General features: G+C 32.8%; 2 protein-coding genes across 3 annotated transcripts in view; one reads left to right on the forward strand and one right to left on the reverse strand.

The window, feature by feature from the left end:
• LOC128183657 (uncharacterized) overlaps nucleotides 1–14,152 on the reverse strand; it is a 32,195-nt gene extending 18,043 nt beyond the window's left edge. Inside the window, exons 1-6 of the mRNA XM_052852761.1 lie at nucleotides 14,111–14,152; nucleotides 8,825–8,918; nucleotides 8,499–8,534; nucleotides 2,793–2,870; nucleotides 1,224–1,254; nucleotides 183–223 (exon numbers count right to left, since the gene is read on the reverse strand). The gene's annotated coding sequence lies outside the window, so the exon portion shown is untranslated. The remainder of the gene's footprint in view (nucleotides 1–182; nucleotides 224–1,223; nucleotides 1,255–2,792; nucleotides 2,871–8,498; nucleotides 8,535–8,824; nucleotides 8,919–14,110) is intronic.
• Nucleotides 14,153–16,460: 2,308 nt separating this feature from the next.
• LOC128183656 (uncharacterized) lies at nucleotides 16,461–25,616 on the forward strand. 2 transcript variants are annotated; one of them, XM_052852759.1, is made up of 18 exons: nucleotides 16,461–16,616; nucleotides 16,776–16,964; nucleotides 17,582–17,787; nucleotides 17,892–18,141; nucleotides 18,643–18,786; nucleotides 18,889–19,071; nucleotides 19,403–19,608; nucleotides 20,161–20,401; nucleotides 20,813–20,962; nucleotides 21,084–21,377; nucleotides 21,689–21,877; nucleotides 22,203–22,414; nucleotides 22,509–22,746; nucleotides 23,003–23,146; nucleotides 23,357–23,545; nucleotides 23,876–24,019; nucleotides 24,143–24,303; nucleotides 24,657–25,616. In XM_052852759.1, the coding sequence occupies exons 1-18, from the start codon at nucleotides 16,565–16,567 to the stop codon at nucleotides 25,116–25,118; spliced, it is 3,654 nt and encodes a 1,217-aa protein (XP_052708719.1). In that variant the 5' UTR covers nucleotides 16,461–16,564; the 3' UTR covers nucleotides 25,119–25,616. The 2 variants fall into 2 exon arrangements, with proteins under 2 accessions (XP_052708719.1, XP_052708720.1); XM_052852760.1 differs by lacking the exons at nucleotides 19,403–19,608; nucleotides 20,161–20,401; nucleotides 20,813–20,962; nucleotides 21,084–21,377 and having other exon boundaries at nucleotides 24,657–25,615.
• The last annotated feature ends 9 nt before the right edge of the window (nucleotides 25,617–25,625 follow it).

The raw sequence follows: 25,625 nt of genomic DNA on the forward strand, positions 1-25,625 counted from the left end.
AATTCATAAAAATCAATTTTAAGTTAGAGCAAACCAAATATTGATAAATTAAAACAATTAGCCAAAATTAACCTACTTTGAGAAGAAACATAAATCAATTTAAAGAATCACTTTATGAAAAATTATTCAATTCTAACAACAATCTTGCTGTACATTCCCACAACCATTTTTTTCAACATTACCTGCCAGTGATGAAATGGGCCTTTCAGCATCACATTCCTTCCTAATAAAGAATATGAAAACTAGGATCATTTTCCAAACCAAAATATTTAGATATCAATTTTCTGAATTCCAAATTGAGCCAAGTATGAAATAGGATACTACTTATGAATAATGATCAACAGTGTGAACATTGTAAATATTTTTCATCCGAAAAATGACACAATTTTGCCAACCTTGAATAAATCATCATTATGCCTTCGGTCATTTTCTCTATATATATTCAATACTCATCTATTTTCGCATAGTATACAAAGGGATGACAACCGCGGTTTTTACATTTATGAAACGTAGATACATACGATTGACATCGAACAATGAATATAAATAACCTTTCCAAAAGCATATAATACTGACGGGAATTCTAAAGCTAAAGTTTCAAATAAACATTTGAACAAATTGATTAAACATTTGTGAACGAAATTGTACTTGAGAATCCAGAAAACCCTATTCTAAATGATGCTTGATATAGGAATATATAGGGAAAAATTAAATAAGATTTTGTCTGCTAAACAACTGAAGTTTCCTCGGTAGAGTCCCTTGCATCTCATTTCTTGAAAAGAACATATTAAACGTTTGTTAATTTATTTATTGAACAGCAACTTGTTGATTAAATAATCAATCAAATCAATTGATTCATTTGAATGAACAAACGTTTGCCTTTCTGGTGACTAGACAACACTCGAACGTCACAGCTACTTATCGAAAGGCACGCCAGTATATTCAACAGTCGGCATAATAATAATAATAGTGTTGTGCATATACTATGCTTAAATAGTGGTCAGAGTTTGATACAGGCTCGTGCACTATATATCAAACCCTGACTACTATTTAGGCATAGTACTTGCACAAAACATCACTATAATATAAATATGCAAAGAATTGTTTTCAACCTTGAATAACCTAATTTAAGAATGTGACACTATTTAGATTTCTTTCCATTATTTCGAAACAGTATAACACATCAGTTAAATTCTTTCAACATTAAGTTCTGCTTTACTTACCAAGACAGTGCGTTCAGTTCAGAAAGAGGAACTGTAAAAAGATTTTGTTGAAAGATTAATGTAAGGAAATAGTAAGAATCTGTACATCCTAGAAACAGGTTTTATAAATCATTTAAAGGGTTTTAAGTTTAGTGAATTGCATGCACTTGACTGCCTCATGTCACATCATTAGGCATAACTTCGGTTTAAGAGGGCTAGATGGTCATTGCCATTTTTCAACAATATCAGTCTCCTTTAAAAGAAGAGCTCTGTATAAAACTACCGGTATATATATATATAAGCTATGCTATTTTGATTTGTGTGTTTCTGATTATTATGGCCAACATAAAAAAAGAATTGCTGTAGTTTTCAAGTAGTATTTGATAGACAACTTGTTGATTACCCAATGCCCTTAAAAATTACATTATCAGAAGCGATATATATTTTTAAAGGGACCAAGACACGATTTGAGCTACAATTTTTCATATTTGGTTCTCCATTTATAATGTTTAGAATTGTAAATATGCATGGTTATCTTTAAGGCTTCATCTAAATTTGAAAGTCAATATCGAGTAACCTGCAAGGAAAGAGTTTAGAATTCTTTGTTTTGAAAACAAAGCTCAAGTTTTGTTATTGTTTACTATGTGTTGTATTGTATAAATTTTGATCAAGTGTTTCTTTCTTTGCTGACAATATTATTATTTATGAACATATTAAATCAAATTATCTTGTTTGCCACAAGTCATTTGTGACTAACTTTACTTTACATTATCTGTAAACAAACACAAGACTTGAGATGTTTTTTTGCGTAAAAATGAGTTTTCATCTCTGTATTTAGCTTGTAATTTGACTCCTAACATTCAAATTTTGTCTGATCATTCATAATGCACATTCAAACCATTTTAAACATTAAAAAGTAAAATTTTGACCTCAAATCGTGTCCAATTCCCTGTAAGTTATGTTAAGTAAGAATAGTGTATGTAGGACTAAGAGCTGGTCCTCTTATAGTTATCCCAACTTGGAAGGAAGCTACCCAAAATAAAACACAGATAAGTACCTGAAATGGCCCCTTAAATCATCCCAACAAAGATGCACAAAATCTAAAGTACACAAACTAAAGATATGAAATTGGTCCCCTTAATCATCCCAGCAAAGATATACAAAAGTGGTCCCCTTAATCATTCCAACAGATACATAAAATGTAAAGTATAAAACAAAAGATACTAAATTGGTCTCCATAATCATACCAACAAAGATACTCAAAATGTAGCGTATATATACATAGGTTATTGAATTAGTTCTTTTTATCATCTCAAATAAGAATCATTTAATATGATAAAAAACACATTAATAAATAGGTCCCTTAATCATATAATATAGGATAAACAACATGATTATGACCTACTCTTTAATAAGAAACTTAACTGGTCCCCTTAATCATCCCAAAGAAGACACACAAAATATAAAGTACACATATATCACTTTATTGGTCTCCTTAATCATCCCATAGAAGATACCCAATACAGACGTCACTAATTTGGTCCCCTTAAAAAACTTAGATGAATAAAGAAATGTATGATGAATTCTTACCTACAGAGGAGAGACTATCGCTATATGAGTCTTCCACCAAAGATGACTCATTTAAGTCAAATGGATCTGAGTCACTATCTGCAAGAAAGTAACAATTATATACATTAATGTCAATTTTTTAAAAATAGATTTGCAGCAGTTATGAAAAAAATTGAAAAAAAAAGTGGCCCAAATCATTCTTTCTCAATAACTTATGATTTCACAACTGACAAGACTTGTAATAAAAATGATTTGCCATGACCAATCATTCACATCATGAACTCTATGTGAAAGATCTTGAATACATGTATATCTAAGTTGGCATACTATTGAATTCAAAGCCTGATAACTCAATCTCCAAATTGCACAAATTAAGTATTTTTTTTTGGGGGGGGGGGGTATTAATATGATAAAAATTCACAAACTATTTCGAAAACAGCAATTCATTAATGGCCAATTCCCCTTTCCCTTGTGGTGCATAATTACCACAAGATGCATCATCCAGCAAAATTTGGCAAAGAGTAGAACCAATAATTACTTAGATGTGGCCATCAAAAAGCACCTGATTCCAAATATTTGACCTGCTTCAAAAACCTTAACTTCCTCCATCATCTGAAATTGACTGCTCAGATTCCAAACATCCAACTGATCCAAGCATGTCATTTGCATTTAAAGTATCATAAGATATACCATTCATGCAAGTTTACTGTAGTAAGGACTAGTAATTAATAACTTAGTAATGACCATCAAAGGGCACCTGCTCCAAAAAATATAACCTGTTCAAAAACATTAAACAACTCAAGCACCTGAAATCTATGGGTCAGATTCAGCATTAAAGACAATTAAGTACTTCAGTATGAGAAAATGTATCATCCATTTAAGTGTAGTAAAGCATTTAGATGTTTCTATCTAAGGGCACATGCCCAAATAACTTTCACTTGCTCTAAAAACATTAACCTCTTTCATCATCTAAAATTGATGGCTCATATTCAGCATTCAAGCATGTCAGCTGTATATGTATCATAAGATGCCATCCATGCAAGTTTAGTTAAGTAATGACTAGTAATAACTTAAATATGGCCATCAAAGATTGATAAAAAATAAAAGGAATAAGTTATCAAAACATAGAAAAACAGCAACTAATAATAACTTTGTCAACTAAATGCAGATAATTCAATAACTGGAATAAGTTATCAAAACATAGAAATACAGCAACTGATAATAATTTTATCAACTAAATGCAGATTAATGTTGGTGTAAAACCTTCAAATAATACAACAATAAAAAATAGTATTTTTCCAATTACCATAGGTATACAAATCAGGTATAATTTTTTCCTAAAAGAAAAGGATGAATCTTAAATTGATAATTGGCAAGACTTAACCATTAATTTTATTGATAAATATTAAGACTTTTAAAGTCCTATAACACACCTGGCCATGTAGACAAATTGAATACCGCTTATTGACATGGTATGATAATTTGTCTGCATGGCCCGGTGAGTTATAGGATAGGACCAAAGATATCCTAAAATAAGCTTTTATTTATATTGATTTTTATGTTTATTTGTAATTAAATATTTTTTTATCACACTAAAAAGTCATTATACCCGCTCCTTGACCAAAATATGAATAACAAATGGAGCAGCAATAAAAAAATGTGTGCTTCTGCTGCTAAAAACTTTGCCCAGAAAATTCTTTTTAAGACTGAATTTTTAAGTTTTAACAATTATTTTTTAAAAGTATGTATCAAATTGGTTATGTAACTTTGAATGTTTCATTTAATCTTACAATAAGAAATATATTAAAAACTTTTAACGTTCACTTGTGCTCGTACTCCGTGATCAGATTTGACATTATTAAAAATTGAATGTCACAGATTTCCATAGCAAACATAAGGGAAAAATAATATAAACTGGCATCTGAGAACTTTGGCATTTTGTTAATTCTTGCCTTAATATTCTAACTAAAAGATTCAAATATTTACAGAATTCTTATTCTTTTTTTTCTTTTTTTTATAATAAACCATTTCTGCACTGAAACTGGGGTATATATAAATATAACTTTGAATGCTTTAATCATCCAAAATTTTCATAATTAGCTGTAATTACGGTATACCCTATCTGAACTATACAACTGTACATCACATCCCTTCTCCACAATTATTACAGTCAATGCACATTTTGCACAAAATACAACCAGCCAAAAAAGCTTAGTGCCTGTCAAGCAAAAACATCTCTAAATCAAATAAGATGATACTATTCATTAAGCTAATAAGATTTTCTTGTTTAATTTTAATTTAACAGGCATTTAGCACACTCCTAGTTAATAAAATATTGATTAACAGACATTGCATTACCTTAATTAAAATTCTTTTTAATAAACCATAAAAAATAAGCATTTTAAAATTAAGTTTCAACATAAACAGAACATGCCTTATTTCTCCACCAAAGATTTTTGTCATCTCCATATGGATAAGACAATTCGTCGCCTACTCCTATGTCTTTTGTAGCAAAAAGACATAGTTTCGGCCTCCCATCGATATCCAGTAGTTTCATCCTGGCGTTTGCGTCCTTGACATTGTTGTCGTTCACATACTGACAAATATGGTCAACACAAGATGCAGCATCAATGCTGAAATAAAGAGCAAAATGAAAGCATCATAATAACTATATAATTTATATATATTTATATACATCATTAACATAGTAAATTATTGATATACATGTATAACTTTTTTTGGCAACTTTTATTGATATGAAAAATGAAGATACTGTGATAAGTAAATAGTCATGGATATTGATTTTCATGTATTAAGTGAAAATCAGTTTAAAGGGTAGAGTAATGACCCTTTAAATTCAACTTGTTATTAGATATTGCATTACAAGAACACTCGATTTTAGTAATTTTTTAATCAGTTCAACAACGAAAACTACAATATTGGTTTTCAATGAATATTGATGAATCTACAGTAACTTACCAGTATTGCTTTCCTTTATGAAAAAAATGAAATATCATGTTACAATCCAGCTTCTTGGAGCGAACAGCAGACTCTTCTGGTGAAATATTTTCACCGCAATATTCCAGCAAAAACTCTCCTTTTTTGAACTGTTCTTTTGCAAAAACACCAAAACCTTTAGGATGATAATGAATAACATATTTTGAGTGTTTCAATTTCTTCCTTTCAATTTAGCGTCATTTTGGCTCTTCTCAAATACCATGAAGTAAGAAAGTTAATCTAGTATTTACATCAATGTAAATTATGCATATCATTTGAAAATTTGTTATGCTTTGTCTCTAGCTCATCCTCATCCCTAAACAGAAAACCATTCTATACTTTCAACGATTTGTGTCACATACTTTACCCGCAACGTTATTTTTTACAAGATAGACAATACGATAGGATACACGCACGATAGGATAGGATTAACACACGATAGAGCAGGATACACGCACGATATAATAGGATTGATACACGATAGGAAAGGATAAACGATGTTCAGGATAACCTCATTATCACGAAGTTATAAGCAGAAATTTTATTTTATTTTCAAACCAAATATATTGCTAAATATAGATGCGTCATTTGAAATTAAAAAATACTGAAAATATAAGTTGAGGTTGTCTAAAATTATCTGTATTGTAGATATACACTAATGTTGTTTACGTTACTGATCAGCCGATCGCGGAACAGCTCAGCCTGAGTAAAATTCACACGGAAAATAGTGGCCTAGAATAAAATTCAATCTTGTTCTGAATTATTATAAAATCTATTATTAATATAATTATTTTTTTAAAGATTATTGCATAAAATATGTACATCGCGTAACGTACAAGTTGTGTGAAGCAGTAAGACACTCTCCGTGTACGATTTAATAAATTAAATATACAGGTAAATATGTTACCTTGTTCCTTAGAATTTCGACTGCTCATATTACTCATTTATATCCGTTTTGTAGAGATGATTATATTTCGTTTATTTTTTTTTAAAATATCTTTGAAATAAAGTAATTGGCTACATCTAACTCAATATTGTTCATTTGATTGAGTGCTTTATCTAGTTGTGCATTATTATTCGATAAATTATTGTTTGCTGCTTACTGAATGACTTTTAACTTGAATATAAAATCATTTTCCCACGATAAGGTAGCATATGATTAACACGATAGGATAAATGAAAAAACTGATAAAGTAAACGATAAACATGATAGGATTAACGCACGATAGGATAGGATTAACGCACGATAGAACAGTATACAAGCACGATACGATAGGATTAACGCACGATAGGATAGAATAGGATTGTAAAAAATAATGTTGCGGGTACTGTAGCTCACCTGAGCAACAATGTCTCTAGATACAAGTATATGTATTGTATAACCTCAAATTTACCTTTGAAATCAGAAATGTATTTAACTTGAAATCCGTCTTTATCCAGACCAGACTGAATATAAAATTTAGCATCCTCTTCTGGTGACAATCGCCTTCTCTAGAAAAAATTATGTAGAAGAACATTAATTAATTTTTGGACAAATATGGTGATGCTGGCTAAAAGAAGAATTGCTTATTTCAGACAAAATTCTGAATTTGCCTTGTTGAATCAAGATTATGGTGTGGTTGGGGAAACCCTACAGAAATGAAAAAAAATTATCGTAGGACACTATATACGAACTAGTTATGGTTATTGATAAGAAAACAAAGCCTAAATCTGAAATAGCTAAGGATTTTGGGATTAACCTAAGTACGCTCACAATTATTTACAAGCAGCGTTCAGCAGTGATTGAAGCGCTTGAGTACGGTGATTATTCCCCAAAATGTAAACGAATGCGATCAGGGAATTATAATGAGGTTAAAGGTTGTCTTTTACTTTCTCAATTAAACTTTTAAATAATATTATTCCATGTTCAATACATGTATCCATTATATAAACGATGATCAAATTAATTTGTTCGGGTTTGTTCTTCTTTATTTAAGATCGGGATTGAACTTTTACAAAATTGCGGCTTCATGTCAGTCGATTTCGCTTATATTGAATTACGGATATATTGAAATAATTTGAATTGTCCCCTGAATTTCAATATTTCCAGAGTAGGCTGTATATTCAATATTGGCACTTTTGGTGATGCTACTTTCTTTATATCATTGCAACAAAGTCACAATTGTGTCTAGTGATATTTACTCTATTGCGTTATTATATTCATCTGTAATTTCACATCACTAATTAAGCTACAATATGCTTTTCCAATTTAATTACCATTAAACAGGAATTTATAGACATAGACAGGAAGACATATTTTCTTCTTTTTTTTACACAATTTAGTTTAATAAATAAAAAAATCTTTCAATATTTTCTCTATTTAGGAATGGGACGTTTCTTTCGTGTATTTAACAATGTTTAGAAGGAGTTGCAGTAGAAAATTCTGCACAATCTTAAGAAGACTGTCGAGCATTGCAAAAATCTAAGACAACATACAGAATACAACATGTTGGCCACACATTTCAGTTGTGAAGATGCCTATTTAATAGCTGTGTTCAGCTTCAAGACTGTAGAAATAAAGCTCAGTAGCTGGTTGCAAACACAAAAACTTTATTATGCAAAAACACTAAGTAACTAGTAAGTAACGTATGTGTTACCAATGTTAACACAAACGTTGTTGATACATTGCTTGGTTGCGAATACAAGAACTAAAGTATGCAAACACATTAGGTAATGTAATATGTTACCAACCTTTCTAGGGTCATTCTTCTTCAATCCTGCTTTCAGCTATGATTAATAAAGAAAAGTTTTTTAAAACCATTTTATCTAAAAATACTATTGTGTACATGTATAATCATCCAATAAATAAAAAAAGCAAATTGTGATTACCCAAAATAAAACAAAACACAAACATAACTCCTTCCCAATATATATCTTTAAAAAAATATGACTGCAAAAGACTCACTTTATATATCTAGATGCTTTATCTATCCAACAATTCAATTTAGAACAGAAGCATATGGATGAGAAAAACAATGCTCAACTGTATTGTAAAGCTATATCAATAAAACTCTCACCATGCGTTTTCCATAAGACAATGCAGCCATCTTCTGAAAGCTAGTTTTTAAACTAGCAACCACTTTCAAACTAGCAACCACTTACTAAAAACATCTGAAACAAAACACACAAAAAATACATTGGAATAACACAATAGTAATATCACCTACAGTAATACATGTACAATGTACATGATGTACAGCATGACAATCAAAGTACTGAAGAACTGAAAGCCGGGCTCTTTGGATGTGTTATTATGCATATTGTGCAGAAAAGACCAACAATCCCCCCTCTCCCTTTCTCTCTCTCTCTCTCTCTCTCTCTCTCTGTTGACAAAGCATCAGAAAGCGACTAAACATCAACATGCTTTTAAAGGAAATACAACAATATTCTTCTCATACGCAATTCTCAGGAGAGTTTTTAAAACGCCAGAGGACACAAAACCAACATACACTCTGACGTCTCAATAACTTTATATAAAGGGAAATAACTCTGTTATGACAGTAATTCGAATTACCGAAATCTCTCTGAATTATCGAACTCTAAGAATCTCACAACAGCTAACAAATAAGGACATTTCTTCGGAGTTGGATAGGTGTTTGTAACCTGCCTTTATTTGAATGACTACATTTGGTGAAATAAGATTTTGAGGATTCCATTGATTTCCGTAAATTCCACTTATTAGGGACTGTACATGATTCTCATGGGAGTTTTAACAAATCAATCTTACTAGCATTGCCGGAATGATAGGTGTGCCACCTCAAATTTTATTTCGTGGGAAAGTGTCCCAACGCATGTAACCCTGGAATTACAGGTTTTGACGTGTTCCCCATTAATTCTGACGATTTCTTTGGTCAATAATTTTAGAGAAGTGACCCTCACCTTTATGTAATGACAAAGCCCGGGGAAAATCTCAGAACAGCATGGGAAGTAGCAATGTTGATAATCTTAGATATGCATTTTTACAATTTAAACAATTTATTACACTGTTACAACACATATGATATGTATTTGAAGATAATGTGTGACTTCTTTAAAGTCATTATTTGCCGTGATATACTGGAAATGCTGCAAAATCTGCAGGTACCCTCAAACCGAAATGACCCGTTTAGTGAAATGAGAACTGTAAACAACATGTTGACAAACCAAGAGTACTGGCTACGTTTCATGTTCTACTTTAAGAAGTTTTAATTTATTTGACTCAATTAGGACAATTTGTTAAAATAAATTCTTGTTTGAATCACTCATTCACTATGCTGTCGTGGAAGTTACAATTTTCACAAGTTATTAAAGTAGTTGCAACATTCAATTTCAGTTTAATAAACTAAAGACGAGTTAAGTTATTAATTATCTTAATCCATATAAAAGTGTATTTAATAACATTAACATGTTAATTTACACCATCTAATAGTTATACAGAGTTGGAGAAATGGCCTAGAAATCCACCAGACATTGTGTCCTATAAATTTTCAAAATTTGCCAGACATCTTGACAATTATTCAGACAAGTAAATAAAATGACAAAAATACACGTTTAATATGTGAAAACATTTTCATTGTTTATATTTAAAGCCACTCGGCTTGAATTCTGTTTACTTCAATATGAACAGTTCTGAAATGGTTTTGCAGTGTTTGTTTCGCTGCAGTTTTGTCAAAATTTTGTAATGCCTTCTCATGTTATGTAGAATCTTGGTAAAGTCTAGAGGCTTTATGATCATATATACTGCTGATGTTTAAAAATAAGTTAGAATACCCTTAAATACTGAGCCTAGCAAGGCTTATATAAAGGTAACACATACCTATATGAGAAAATCATTTTCAAAAATAGAAGTTGAATTAGGGTTACTATCATCAAGCATTTCTTCCATCTCATTGGCGCCACCATTTTTTTAACAAAGTTAACTCGATCATTAAATGGTTGTTGGTCATTTACTTTTAACTTCCTCTGAACTTGATACGAACGTCTTATTACCGGTAAATTGATAAATGGAGGAAACCCCCAAATATCAAACAACCAATCTTTGAGTTACTCAATTGAATTTTATTTTCTATACTGCGTTTCAAAATTTACCAGACACGATGTCCAACGGAGTTCTAAAATTTACCGGACAAACATAAAAACAACCACAGATCACTGGCAATCCGGCACATTTCGCCAACTCTGGTAATAGTAATACTAAAAGATTGAAAACTGTTCACACTGCTCTTTCTCAACGGACATTCTGGACATTCAATTAACATTTGGTGAGTGGATTTAGTATTTTTTATTAGAAAAAAAGCCTAAGAACAGATAGTTGTAGAAATCTAAATAAAGCTAATATTTGTTCAATTTTATGTTGGGACATCTTTATTTGATAAACGGGGAAAATGAACTTTTTGGCGACCTGGGGGTAACGGTTACCGTAGAAAATTGTCAATAAAACACCTATTTTTTGATGCACTGGTTTTCTTCCTTTAAGAAATTAATTTAATAATCTTTCTTTGATCGACATATCAATGCAAAAATTTACCAGAAAACTTCACCACTGCGTGTATTACATTGATCATGAATGTTTTCCGGTGAATGAACATAGTTTAAATGTCGACAAAAATAATATGTATGTATAATTTTTGCAAATGCCGTGGTAATTTGATAGCCAATGTGGTACTTAGGGATAACAGACCTTATCTTCGCACAAATTTATCTCGCATCTAAAATGAGCGATTGTTACCAACATCGAATTCACAATATTACGTCACAATAACTAATTTATAAAACTCAATGAAAAATCGTTTATGACGCAATATATGGTTGTTTAACTTAATTCATATATACACACTTTATAAGGCGCAAGTAGTGGCTGACCTTGCTATAATTTAACATGTTAAAATACGCTTTTCAACATAATTTAACATGCATAAATTTCTTTAGAGGATGTCACAGTACTGTCGTGAGCTTTTTATTTGCTCAAGTTATTTATTGCCATAGACAATTAATCTGGGAAAAATATGGCATTGCCTGGCGGATCAAGAATAACACTGATGGTTCTACCGCATCTATAGTAACCGAGTGTCAATTTTGTTTAAAGATTTGGCATTATTATGGGTTCTAACTCTTTAGAATCTCTTTATTTTGGAACAATATATGGATTCCCATGATAGAAATCTTAGTACCAGTACTTTTTTTAAAGTAAAAAATTGACAGATGACGTTAAATATAGGCCTACTTGCCTAAATAAACTTTTTTTCTTCAGTTAAGGTGAAAAAATCATTTTACTTTTTATTGATAGTTACAATTTTGCTAAAAAAAAAAAAAAATAGAGCCAGAATGCAGGATTTTGCATACCGGGTATTTATTTCCAAAATTTTCCGGGGGTGGCCCCCCATAACCTCCCCCCACCAGGAGGGGGACACACCCCCCTCGTCGCTCCACGACTCGGCCAGCAGCCTGTGGCTGCTGGGCTACTTATTCACAGACAGGGCTAGTAAGAAATTCAATTTGGTAGCCCTGCAGGCAACCATGAATTTTAAGTTAGTGTCTACCCCTGTATAGTTTAATTAACATAGTTTGAGCCAGGAAACAAATCATTTACATTACAAATTGTTCAATACTCGTACTGAAAATAGGTTAAACCGTTCCTAACTTCCTGTACTAAAGATTTGAAGTATTTTATCATGAAAGAAATGTTTAGCACACTCTATTAGTTGTTTTGTTTCATAAATCCACCTCAAAATGATGTGCACTGCCTTTTTCATAGAGTTGTTACAGTATCTTATATGAAAAATTGTAAGAAAAATAACGACAGACCACACTTTGGCATGTACCACAATTAAAATGAAGTCGATCACATGGTCAGACTTATTTTATAAATGATATTAAATCAAAATCATCATACAAGTATCATATTTCAATTTGGATAGAAAATCAATGGCAGAATTTTTCACATTATTTTTTTCCTCACAACAAAGCTTTTTCCAATAATTATGTTCTTGGGAAAAGAGAAGAAATACAAACAATTTTTGAAATGGTCCCTACTAAAAATATAATTCAATTTTTATGTTATATTTTGATAAATCTGTAGTTACTCTAACATGTCTAACTTATATAAAATTTTCATGAAATTCAATATTGTAGAAGTGAATTAGGTCCGTCGTCCTTAAATGGTATATCTATCGCTTGGAATATGCTGAATTAATAGGAGGATGCACAAGCTGTAATGACGCTACAAGTGTTCAAAATCATGATGGCCAATATTCTAAAACACTTCAGCGTTAAAAATTTCAACCACTGTGTTACCGTGACAGATTATACATGTATATTCCCAGAACATCCAGGCTTGCCGTAAATGTTGATCGTTGCCTCAAGCAGACGAAATCGTGAGACAAGTTAGACAACACTTAATTTTTTATTTCTTGAAGTAATCAATGGGTATTGTTTATAATTAAATGCTATATTTTTAATATTTTTAATGTATATATAGTTTAATAATGTTTGCTTGAAATTATGGAGTATGAACTTTTCATTTTGTTGACTGTTTATTTTGGAAATTCCCGTTCTATGAATAGTGCTAAATCAGAACAGCAGAGAAAAGTAGATCTGGCTAAAATTTTATTCACCTTTTCACAGTAACTGCGGTACTGCTGTTTTGCAGGGCAAATTGATGTAGTTTGGTGAAATATGACATAATGTCAATTGTTTTATCTACGTCATTTAATTGTCTATCTACCAAATCTTCGGCAAAGTATATCATTTTGCCCTGCAAGAAAGCAGTACCACAGTTATTGTGAAGACGTCTATTGCTGCAGGTACCAAAGAAGATATGATTTTAAATTTTGGTCTGGCAATGCTGAACTGAAGTGAAATCAGATTTTATGTCGTATATGATAAAAAATTTGACTTATTGATTTATATGCAGACTTTCTGTATTGCAACAGACGTTGAAATAGTGTACGAGGTACTCCGAGTGACTTTCGAATGAAGAAAAGATGTCGATGTTTTCCAGTCTGTTCCATTATAAATCTCCGTAGGAAATCTGTTCTCGTTCCTGTGATTTTTTACGAGTGAAATATGGTAATGTTTGAATAATGTTATCTTGGATATTTCCCCAGCTATCTATTTCAATTGATGTTCATTCACAGGTAATTGTATTTTTATTAAAAATTGTCCAAATGTGCGGCATGAATATCGGGACAGACCATCAAGGTTATCATAGTGATATTTATCAATAACCTGTGGGTGAATTTAATCATATATCAACGGTGGCAGCGTAAACATTTTATCTCTTTGTTATTGTTTGAAAGATTATGAAATAATTTGAAATATCTTACCAGAATCCGTTGAAAGTTCCCAAAACTAAAAGGCTCATGGTGCCATTGGTGGGGGTCTACCATTTCTTTAACGGTATTTCAATAACTCGTACATCAATGAATTCGAATTCTGTTTTAAAACCCAAACACAAGCATGCAAGCAATATAAACTGTGCGAGTACGAGACCTTAATCGATCGACAATAATTATTTGAATCAGTAATTTGATTTAATTCATAAATATTAAATCTATCGACGACACATTGAGCCCAGCAGCCCTTGGTAAACTTGTGAACTCCGGACCCCCCCCCCCCCCCCCCCAACACACACACGCACACACACCGCGAGTCATACAACGTTAGATATTCTATATTGCAAATTAAATTTTATAAAAAAAAAAACACTCATCGGAAAGTTGAAATAATTATGATACAGACAGAACCACCGTATGAAATTTGTAAGAAGGTTGTGTGCCACGGTATTCAAATTGTACATTAGCGGCGTTGGATGCGATGTGCATTGTACATTAAAATATCGTCGGCTATTAACTTTATTGTTGTTTGAGGTAGTTTTCCCTACGAATAAACAAATTTAAAGAATAAAGCAACATTTACTCACCTTGTGACCGGTGACATTGAAAATGCAAGATGCCATTTTTCTTTGGAAATCCCCGGATTATGTTCGAAGTACCCGGATGATAAATGCGCGTAGACAAAATTGAATTCTTCACGGTGAGGTAAAAATTCGAATTTTTATGTGTTTCCATATTACGAAATAAACCATCCAAAAACCTTCCAAAATGACCATTGTGACTTATGATTTAAAAATTTTAACTACATACATGGCAAAATTGGGAGAAATCGTCGAATTTCCGCGGTACCCTTGTTGCGTATTTTTATGTATTTTGACATATATGTGGTCAATGATTGTGGCACCTTTTAAATCTTTAAAATGCAACAGAACAAAAATTGTTAACAGGATACAGTAAGGATATGTCTTTAATTATTAGGCAATTAACAATTTACTATTAATCAAGGTTGCTTTGGCATACAAATTAAGCATGAATATTAGGGAACCCGGTTTGGTGTCCCCTTATTCTACAGGTCCCCTTAACATGTATATAAATTCACAGCCGGTGTCCCTAATGTTGAAACTCTGTATATATATATATATATATATATATATATATATATATATATATATATATATATATATATATTAAGCACTAAAATTGTAAAAATACCTCTCAAATTCCATAGAAGGTCCTAATGGCACTCTGTACGACACGGCACAAGTTCAATGAATGCAAACAATATAAAAGGCTAGTTGAACTTTTGAGGACCATGAGTGAACTGTAGTGAACGTTGTTCATCTTCATCGATATCGAACCTCTGAACTGTGCTGTCCATCGGCATCACTTTATGCTTGCAAACACCCGGATATGTTATTTTTATGACAAATCATTGGTTTGGTTTGAACTTAGTTTATTGTAAAATGATTACAATTGGATTGGGCATCAGTTCTAAAACTTATTTAGCCCTCTCCCTATACAATAATTTATATACAAAAAATTTCACATGCAAACAAGTAATAGATATACTGTACATTTTTAACTGTTGTTTGGTGTTATGTAAATTATACCATGGTATGGTTCACGACCCAGGGTTTGACCTCACGAGACGAAGTTTATGAAAATTAAATGGATCAGAAACAAGTTCTAACCACCTACTAGTTCCCCTCAATAAATTCCCTTTAAAAGAAGAGCTCTAGTTCTGTTTAAAGATATAGAAAAATGTTCTCATTTTAAAGCTTTAAAAATATTTAGGTTGTTTACAAAGTAAGTTTTAATTAGCTAAGGAATACATCTCTGAAACTATTATTACTTTAAGGTAGAAATGACGGGCAAGGTGTTTGCCATTCAGCCTCCTTAAAATGGAATTTTTCTTACTTTTTGACTCACGACAGTCTTTTAAAATATTTGATAACAAAATTTCTTCAGTTTTTTAAAACATCAAAAAACGCAGCCGAAACAAATCAGAAATAATTCTGCCGCTGCAATTTAAATGTATTTCAAGCCATTAGATGTGCACAACAATAAACTTTCATTTTATTGCAACTGTTCATATATCTGAAATGAATAATTGAATAATGATACATTGCAACATGAGAAATTTTGTTACCAATGCAAAGATTTTACATACTTAGAAGTCAATGCTCAAAAGCATAATCATTTTTTTTTTCAGAAAGTTTTCATTTTAGCTGTCAAGTTAAATACTGGTATTATTTCACCGATTAGATCTCCCATTGATTGGTTCCGCCTGATCGCTTTCATTCGCAATAGTAATTGAGTAAGGCATTTTACATAACGACCTATTTAATCAATATTTTCCCGTTTCGTGGAAGACACCAAGTTTAATCATGTTGACATCAACAAATGTGCATATTATAACCGAATTACCTTCCGGGTGTGCGTGAAATGAGGAATTGTGTTGTGTTCCTTTTGTGTTTGGTCACTGTGAAGACAAAAGGTAAGAATTGTGGAAGGTGATAGCTTCTTGAACAACAAAACACAATCAATGAGTATGATGTTCATTATAGGCAGATTTTATCGGGCTAAGTTAAAACCATAAAACACAACCAACTAAACTGTGCCTTTCTCTTATTATTTTTTTTGTCGTAACAACCAGTGTACGCCTGTGATGATGAGGAGCTGTCGAGGCATCTTTACAACGCAACACTCCAGGAAAACTGTTATCAAAACGCTACCTCTTGTCAGTCCACCTGCACTTCCGGTCATGTGTTAGAAAACGGAAGTCAGACGACGAGTCACGTCTGTAACGGTACCTCATGGATCCCGAACACGGTTACATGTCTGCGTACGTTTAATATTCAGATATTATTTGAGGATTTTTTTTTTTGGTTTTGTGTGTGTGGGGGGGGGGGTGAGGGGGTAATGCAATTAGTCTTAATTAGGAGTGATTTATTAATCCGTTAGTCCTAGACTACTCAGTACTAATTATTTTTGAAATATTGATTTTTAAGTACACGAAAAGTGAAATTTTCAGACCTTTATCTTATGTTGAAAAAGGCAACATTTCGGAGAACCAACCCAATAAAGATCGGAACTATTTAACACTGACATAAAACGTGTTTTGAACTTGTAAGGCTTTCACTAATTGTTGCTGTGTTAAAAATGGTCTAATAAATCAAATATTAACACCAAGTTAATATTCCCAACAAAATCAAATCCTTACATTAACGATTTGCCATTAACAAGCTCAATGACAATATTTAGAGTCGGCGTGGGTTAACTGTTAAATGGGGTGTTTTTGTCAGGAACAATTTGCAAGTAAACTTGTTGTTATGTGTTTGACTTACTTGAAAAGTAATATACACATATTTCAAGATACATGTATTATAAGAAACACGTTTCGTCATGCACATGTAACAAAGAAAGCTGGATTATCAAGATTTGAATATTTGTTGTTGACAGCTGCAAGGACTCCAGTGATGACGACAAACTTTACCATCGTGTATGTGACAGAGGACCAGCCAGCCGGAAACTGTTTCTACAGTTTTAACGTCAGAATGTGGGAGAGTATCAGCAGCTTCCGGAATGCTATTCGTTCGACATGCAGAGAGCTGGAGACCGGATCTATTTCAATTGAAAATCTGGAACTTTCACCTTTGGCTTTTCAGGTAAGTTATATATGTACTAACCTACAAAGATCCAACTTTTAGAAATGAAAATATTTGTGACTTCATATTAAATAAATGACAAGTTGTCATATTGTTTTTTACAGGTTAATGTTGTATTCCACGTCAAATTCTCAGGAGAAGGTACCGAGACATCCCGCGATATCTGCATGGATATGATTGAAATCATATCTAACGGAAATCAGAACTATCTGAAACCTTTCTCCGTCATTTCCTGCGGTGCTTCGCACAGCGCAGTAAAAAAAAAGCAGACGACAAGGAGCGCCGCCTTTGAGTACAACTGTACCGAGATGTTGGGTTCACAGCCGTTGGCGAGTTCAGGGGGTGTTCGATGTGGTAAGAATCCCCATCGAACCTGCATATTGTGATGCAAAGTGATTTTAGTCTTGAAGAAATTCCTGGACGGTCATTGCTATTTATGTTACATGTACCAATCCTATAGTATACTAGTATATAAATAGTGCCTGTATGGGAGGATAACAGTTGAAATTGACACCCCGAGGAAACCATTGTCAACCGACGCGAAGCGGAGGTTGACAATGGTTTTCGATGGGGTGTCAATGACCAAACATGCACTATTTATTTTATTATACTGAATGTCTTAATTTTAGAGATTTTATATAGAAATGACGTGAATTCCACGGCGAACCGTACGCGCATAATTTACGCGCATGTAACAATTCGTTGTGTTACCCGTTGCTAAGTGTGTTGCTAACGCTGAGGGTAATAGAAAGGATTATCAACTGCGTCTAAACCAATCAGATTTCAGTATTTAACATGAAAGTATAATAATATATGTTGATTTCAATGACTGAACCTTATATAATTTTTTTTAAGTTCATTGCTTTCCTGGAAATTACCTAAACTCGACCCGATGTAAGCCCTGCCTCCAAGGAACGTATCAGGCAGTTCCGGGTCAGCTGACCTGTGACGTATGTCCAACCGGAAAACACGTCACAGAGGACAGAACTAAATGTCTAGGTACATGTAGACAAAAATCCTTTTTTTCTTTTATGTTCCTGTTTGACAATAAAGATAGGTTAGAAAAAAGGAATTGAAGAAATTCCTTTCAAACTTTTCCAGATTCGGTGTGTGTTTCTACTTTCCTTTCCCAGAAGACCCAAAATATTGATTTAACGTGTACCTCTGAAAATCAAATGTGTATGTCCACCTGCTTGGGTGGGTACATACAAGATGACGGGGGACTTTCTACAGTGTATAACTGCAGCGGAGAAGGATGGTTTCCTCCTCTTAAGAGTTGTATAAGTAAGTCTCTTGTTGATTAATTGCATTGAAGGAACCAGGCCATTGCTTTATGTAATAACGCAGCAAACTCGTAACAAAAAATATTCTAAATAAAAACATTTGATTAAACAAAGGAGGGAGCAGCGTTTATATAAATACATTTTCGTAACACGAAAGTAAAAGGAAATTTTCTTGAGAAGACAAAATCCTTGACTTTTGTTTATTTCAAGAGCGACTTTGCAAGTAACGTTTTATGCATAATTGTATGAATTCATGTTGCATTACCGATCATAAAGTTAAATTGATTTTTAATTAATAAATGTTCTTTACATTTAACATTTTATATTAATAGAATATGAATATTCCACATACAATGTTGACCTAGAAGCTGTCTATACGACCAACGACGCAGTGGCGGCCACTTGTTTAAGTCAATTCCAAGCCTTTACTTCTGGTCACAGAGATTACTTCCAAACAAATATATCTACCTCCTGTAGCGAACTTCATGACGGAAATGTGACCATTGAAAATATAACTATTGGATCCATCGCATTCCAAGTAAAATATCGATGTTGTTGATTCATAATTTTGAAATTAATAGTTTTAATTTCGTCTGAATTTTTTTTTTTTTACGTTTTTAGCTTGATATTAGATATTTCATTTCATTTGACAGTACTAAAAACGCATGACAGTGTAACTAAGTAAAATGTCGCTTTTGAGCAGATTACACAAAATATACACCTATTGTACACTTCAAGACAGTTTGGTGACCTCATAATGATTTGTAATTCTGCCTGAAATCCTTTTGGAATTTTTGCTTAAATTTATTAAAATAATTACAAAATTTCATTAGTTTTTCATTTTGGGAAAACCTGTACAATCTAAATCCCCCATTTTATGAATGCCATTGCCCAAATATTGATTACAAAGTTTTGTATTGACTTAGTTTATTTTCTATCATATTTTAAGATTATTTAATTACTTTTGGAGAATTATTTTGTAAAAGTGTGCTATTTAACTTTTCTCTAAATATTTAATTATGGTAAATGCGTCAGTATCAATTTAAAAAAAAGTGTTTTTGTTATAATACAATTACAAATGTTCTAACAGATAAAGATGACATTTCATCTGAAATTTTATGGATCATGGCCAACAAAAATAATGGATGTGTGCATGGACATAATAAAAATTACTTTTCAAAGTCGGACGACTTATCTCCATCCATACACAGTCCTACAATGCACGGACGGGCGAACCAATGTGACCAAAGTATCGGCACAAAGATCCGGCGATGTGCTTAACTGTCCGGATGGACGGCTCATCATCAACTCCACAGAGGCGTCCTACTGCAGTAAGTCAGAGTTCTAAAACTAAACAAAGTGAGTGAACTGATTTTGTCATTTTGGGTTTGTTTTACTGAAACCAAGTAAAATTTTTACATATCAATGTAAAAAGATGATTGTGTAGAAACCAACTGTACGAGTTCAAAACTATAATCAAAAGAAAACGTATACTGTATAATGAAAAGTGTCTGATTCACATTAGTTTCAGTTCCATTGCAAAAGATGATACTATACCTGCCTATACAGTTGTTATTAATTCAGTATATTACAATATTTCTTTATAGTAATTCCTCTACAAATTCCTTATTACTACCTTAGTTTGTTTATATTAATGGTACCATTATAAGATATAGTCTTTATTATAATATTTTAGGTACGAGATTTGACAATTTTTTTTTCATTTTGACCATTCTTCATAGTTCCATGTTCAGCTGGGACATTTCAAAATGATTTGATATGCTTACCGTGTCCCAATGGAACTTATCAACCAATTATTGGCCAAACCTTTTGTCAAAACTGCTCTGATTGGACAAAAGTAAACGAGGACCGCACTGAATGTCGACTAGAAGGTATGACTATGATGAGAAAAGTAGGTTTGAACTTAATTATTAGTATAAGAACATAAAGAGTTAAGTATGTAGAATTTGCCATTAGATTTTATTATGTTTGAGGTTTTTTATTTCAATTTAGAAATCACAACTTTGGGTAATATATCTTACACTGGGTCCTCGCCACCAACGGAAGTGATGTTATTACCAAATGTCACAGAGCAATCAACGGAATTGACTACAACAGAGCAGACCATAACAACTGATTTAGCAGAGACAAAGGAAACGACACAAAACGTCGTGACGTCAATATCGACAATATTGTCAACGTCTGCGTCTTTGACAACAACGGTTGTTACCATAGAAACGACTGAAATATCGACAGAGAAATCCACGAGCTCTTCGCCGACTACCACAGCACTGCGGACTACCAAAGGTCAGTGGAAGATACTGATGGACAAATTAACATATTTATCCAAGGCATCTGTTCTCACCCGTATGAAATTGAATTAATAGATTGTTCAAAAATATATAAAAAGTGGCATAGAGTCCTTGTCATTTAATAGGTTTATAGAATGGAAGTTGTTATAGTACAACCAGACTTGTTGCCAGATAAGTGATTGTAAAACTCGACAAAAAAGTTTTAGGAAATTATGAAACTTAAATTTGCAGTTGGAACAGAAGATATGCGTCGGTTTAGGGACAATTTTATGTTCCAAATTATGTGTTTTTCTATGTTGTAACTAGGTTATACAATTCCTTGTGGTTTGGACCAACTTTCCTCAGCCATTCCAAACTCAAAATACACGTGCGCTGCACACAACCAAACCTGTACGGTAGAGTGTAGCAGTGGATACGTCACCAGTGAGGGGGAGGCGTCTGTAGAGTACAGGTGTGAGGGCGATGTGTGGACTCCAAACCGGAAACTCTGTCTGGGTAAGAACCTAATTGTAATTTTATACATAACTGTCTTTGATTTGTATCACAATGAAAACCTTATATTGGACAACCGTCACTTTATTTTATAAATATTCTCCAATGAAAATTAAAACCTGAGCATTGCATGCTTAATTGCTAAATACTAATGCTGTTATAATTATTATAATAGAATGATTCCAAAAACTGCTTAAACCCTTACGAGGATATTATTAAGGTTACCACTTTAAATGCAAAACGGGTATATTTCGTGTAATTATTTAATATTTGGTAATTCAAAAGAAAGAAAAATCGACAGGTAATGTGTTCTCGTTTCTCTCTACAGAATACGATATTCCCTTTACAACAAGCGCCCTCTACACGACTTACAGCACTGTGGACCAAGTAGCTTTGTCCTGTCTTCAAGATTTCCGAGAAATCACAGAAAGAAACAAGGACCTATTTCAGAAGACCATCACAGACTACTGTGGGGATTTGGGTATAAACGCTGGGGGTTTGAAGATCGAAAACATCACATCAATTTCACTCTCGTTTCAAGTAAGATCATTAATGATAGCATTGTTAAATAAAAGTATCAAACAGAGTGGTTTAAAAGAACTTCTTTAACGTTATAATTGGGATTTCTTTGCAGATAACAAATACAATACTGATTACGTTCTACGAAGAAAGCGTTGACGTCCGTGAGGTTTGTCTTGACTATATCACGCTGATATTTCTTAACGTTCCTTCTCTACTCATGCCGTACTCTCGACTCAACTGTACCTCAGGGTTATCCGACGTTACCAAAGTGTCCGCCAGTCATGGCAGTCCGTCCTATAGCTGTAATAACAGGACATATCTGGTGAACAGGACAAGCCAAGTATATTGTGGTATGTAATTCAATAGCAATAGAAAGTTGAAACATTTTAATAATGTTTCATTGCCTAGAAAGGTTGCATGTATTGCAATGTTATATATTGTAAATTCTCATGAATTAAATTTTATATGAAGGACTCGATTATAGTTATAGATCAACAGTGATTGTTATTTCTTAAGTTTTTTTACACAATGTATATTGCTGAATAAGTAAATCATTTGCTTCCATGCAGTTTTCATTGAAACAAAATGACGTTTTTGTTTTACTAGTTCCCTGTGCCCCCGGAATGTACATGGTATCCTCTAAATGTGTCCCTTGTCCTGAAGGTCATTATCAACCACTTCCGGGTCAGCTCACATGTGAACCATGCACTGAAAACAGGACGGTGGTGGAGAGTGGTACAAACTGTACAGGTAAAAATAAACTGCGGAATAGTAACATGAACTTGAAAGAAAAAACGGAGCCTAGCAGTGACCTTTATTTCTATTCATTGCTGTTCTCATTCTCCAAATTTATAATTATGCTTTTGTTTTATTAGAAATAGTTGATTTGAACAGAAGATATGCGTCGGTTTAGGGACAATTTTATGTTCCAAATTATGTGTTTTTCTATGTTGTAACTAGGTTATACAATTCCTTGTGGTTTGGACCAACTTTCCTCAGCCATTCCAAACTCAAAATACACGTGCGCTGCACACAACCAAACCTGTACGGTAGAGTGTAGCAGTGGATACGTCACCAGTGAGGGGGAGGCGTCTGTAGAGTACAGGTGTGAGGGCGATGTGTGGACTCCAAACCGGAAACTCTGTCTGGGTAAGAACCTAATTGTAATTTTATACATAACTGTCTTTGATTTGTATCACAATGAAAACCTTATATTGGACAACCGTCACTTTATTTTATAAATATTCTCCAATGAAAATTAAAACCTGAGCATTGCATGCTTAATTGCTAAATACTAATGCTGTTATAATTATTATAATAGAATGTTTCCAAAAACTGCTTAAACCCTTATGAGGATATTATTAAGGTTACCACTTCAAATGCAAAACGGGTGTATTTCGTGTAATTATTGCTGGATAAGTAAATCATTTGCTTCCATGCAGTTTTCATTGAAACAAAATGACGTTTTTGTTTTACTAGTTCCCTGTGCCCCCGGAATGTACATGGTATCCTCTCAATGTGTCCCTTGTCCTGAAGGTCATTATCAACCACTTTCAGGTCAGCTCACATGTGAACCATGCACTGAAAACAGGACGGTGGTGGGGAGTGGTACAAACTGTACTGGTAAAAATAAACTGCGGAATATAACATGAACGTTAAAGAAAAATGGAGCCTAGCATTGCGCTTTATTTCTATTCATTGCTGTTCTCATTCTCCAAATTTATAATTATGCTTTTGTTATTTTAGAAATAGTTGATGATGAAAATGATTTCAACCTCAGAAAATCACAAGTAGGACGTACAGGCCTAACGGAAACGGAAATAATAGTCATTGCAGCGGTATCTGTCTGTGTGGTTTTTTTCCTTGTTGTTATAGCAACAGTATACTACTGCAAGAAGTCTAAAGCAGTAAGTACAGAACTAAAGGTTTTTTTCTGTTTAATATCACCTATTACACAACTTACAATCCCACTCCAGTGCAGTTTTCTCAATTTTTGTTTTTTGGTGTCTTGGATTATGGTAAGGGAAAAAATTGATAGTAAAAAAAAATTATACTTTTTTTCTTTTACATATTGATATTCTTAATAATTATTCTTCAATCATGAATGTACTTGATCATAAATGAAGATAATTTATCTTGTAACTTTAAAATATGTCTCTACATACATTTACTTGTTTTATTTAAAGCAAATATCATCAAAATGTCTCTTTTATTTATATTTAACATTCAATTTATCATGCGTTCATTTCCCATTCTGAAGAAGAGAAGAACATCTCATGCAGATGTGCCAGGTGACGCTAAGTCAGGAGACAGTGTGTCAGTCAAATCGGACGAGTACCTTAGAGGAAGTCATGAAGAACTGATTCCAGGTAAAAGTGGCTCCACAAACGATCCAAAATGGACTTACCGGGACGAAAAAATAATCGAAAAATCCACTTTTGCAAGTGCAAACGAGGCTAAAGCATTGGACGTCCTTAATACTATAATTGACATTAACATCGACAATGAAGAATGTATTACAGCGCAACCACCTGTTTGCGAGAATGTCCGAGAAGGGAAATGGCGACCGTTACATGTACGTCATAAAAATGAAAGTAATGTTGCTGTCGTCATTAATAAGGCTAAAGAGACGGAGCCTGATAAGGCTCCATGCAGGACTCTTAGTGATTATGACAACTTCCAGATATATGTACCAGAACCAGAACCGTCACATCCGGACTAACTAAGCTTTATGAGTTTATTTGTGATAATGAGATGCATGAGAATAATCAAAATTTTTAAAATTAACATTATATTTGTAGAATATAACATTATATCAATGTAGTATATTATATTTTAGGATTTTTATACTCCGTATATTAATAATAATTTTTACTTTATTTCACATGTTTTTCAAGAATGGCTTAATTAGCTTTGATACGATAAAAAAAAATACACATTTTCATCAGCAAACATTCATTTTCCCCATTTAAGCTTATAGAGTTTATTAAATAGGCAGAAATGCAACAGAAAGATAATCAGAGAGAAAGGGAATGCTTTTTGTCATGGTCAGACGTATTCCACAATGAATTCTTTTCATTTTATTCTTTATCTACATGTAGTATCGCGCACATAAAATGTTAGGCAGTTTTCATAATTGTGTTCTATATAACTGTTCCATAATATTAAAAGCAAGCTCCACATTGAACGAAAAAATGAATGAAAATAAACAGTATACGATGCAATAAAA

This window comes from Crassostrea angulata, chromosome 5, assembly GCF_025612915.1.
Source record: "Crassostrea angulata isolate pt1a10 chromosome 5, ASM2561291v2, whole genome shotgun sequence".
NCBI classification, from domain to species: Eukaryota; Metazoa; Mollusca; class Bivalvia; order Ostreida; family Ostreidae; genus Magallana; species Magallana angulata.

Coding starts and splice junctions, on each gene's coding strand:
- LOC128183656 (XM_052852759.1), top strand. CDS start 16,565: ATGAGGAATTGTGTTGTGTTCCTTTTGTGTTTGGTCACTGTGAAGACA. Junction 21,878..22,202: donor AAACCGGAAACTCTGTCTGG/GTAAGAACCTAA, acceptor TTCTCTCTACAG/AATACGATATTCCCTTTACA. Junction 22,747..23,002: donor GACAAGCCAAGTATATTGTG/GTATGTAATTCA, acceptor TTGTTTTACTAG/TTCCCTGTGCCCCCGGAATG.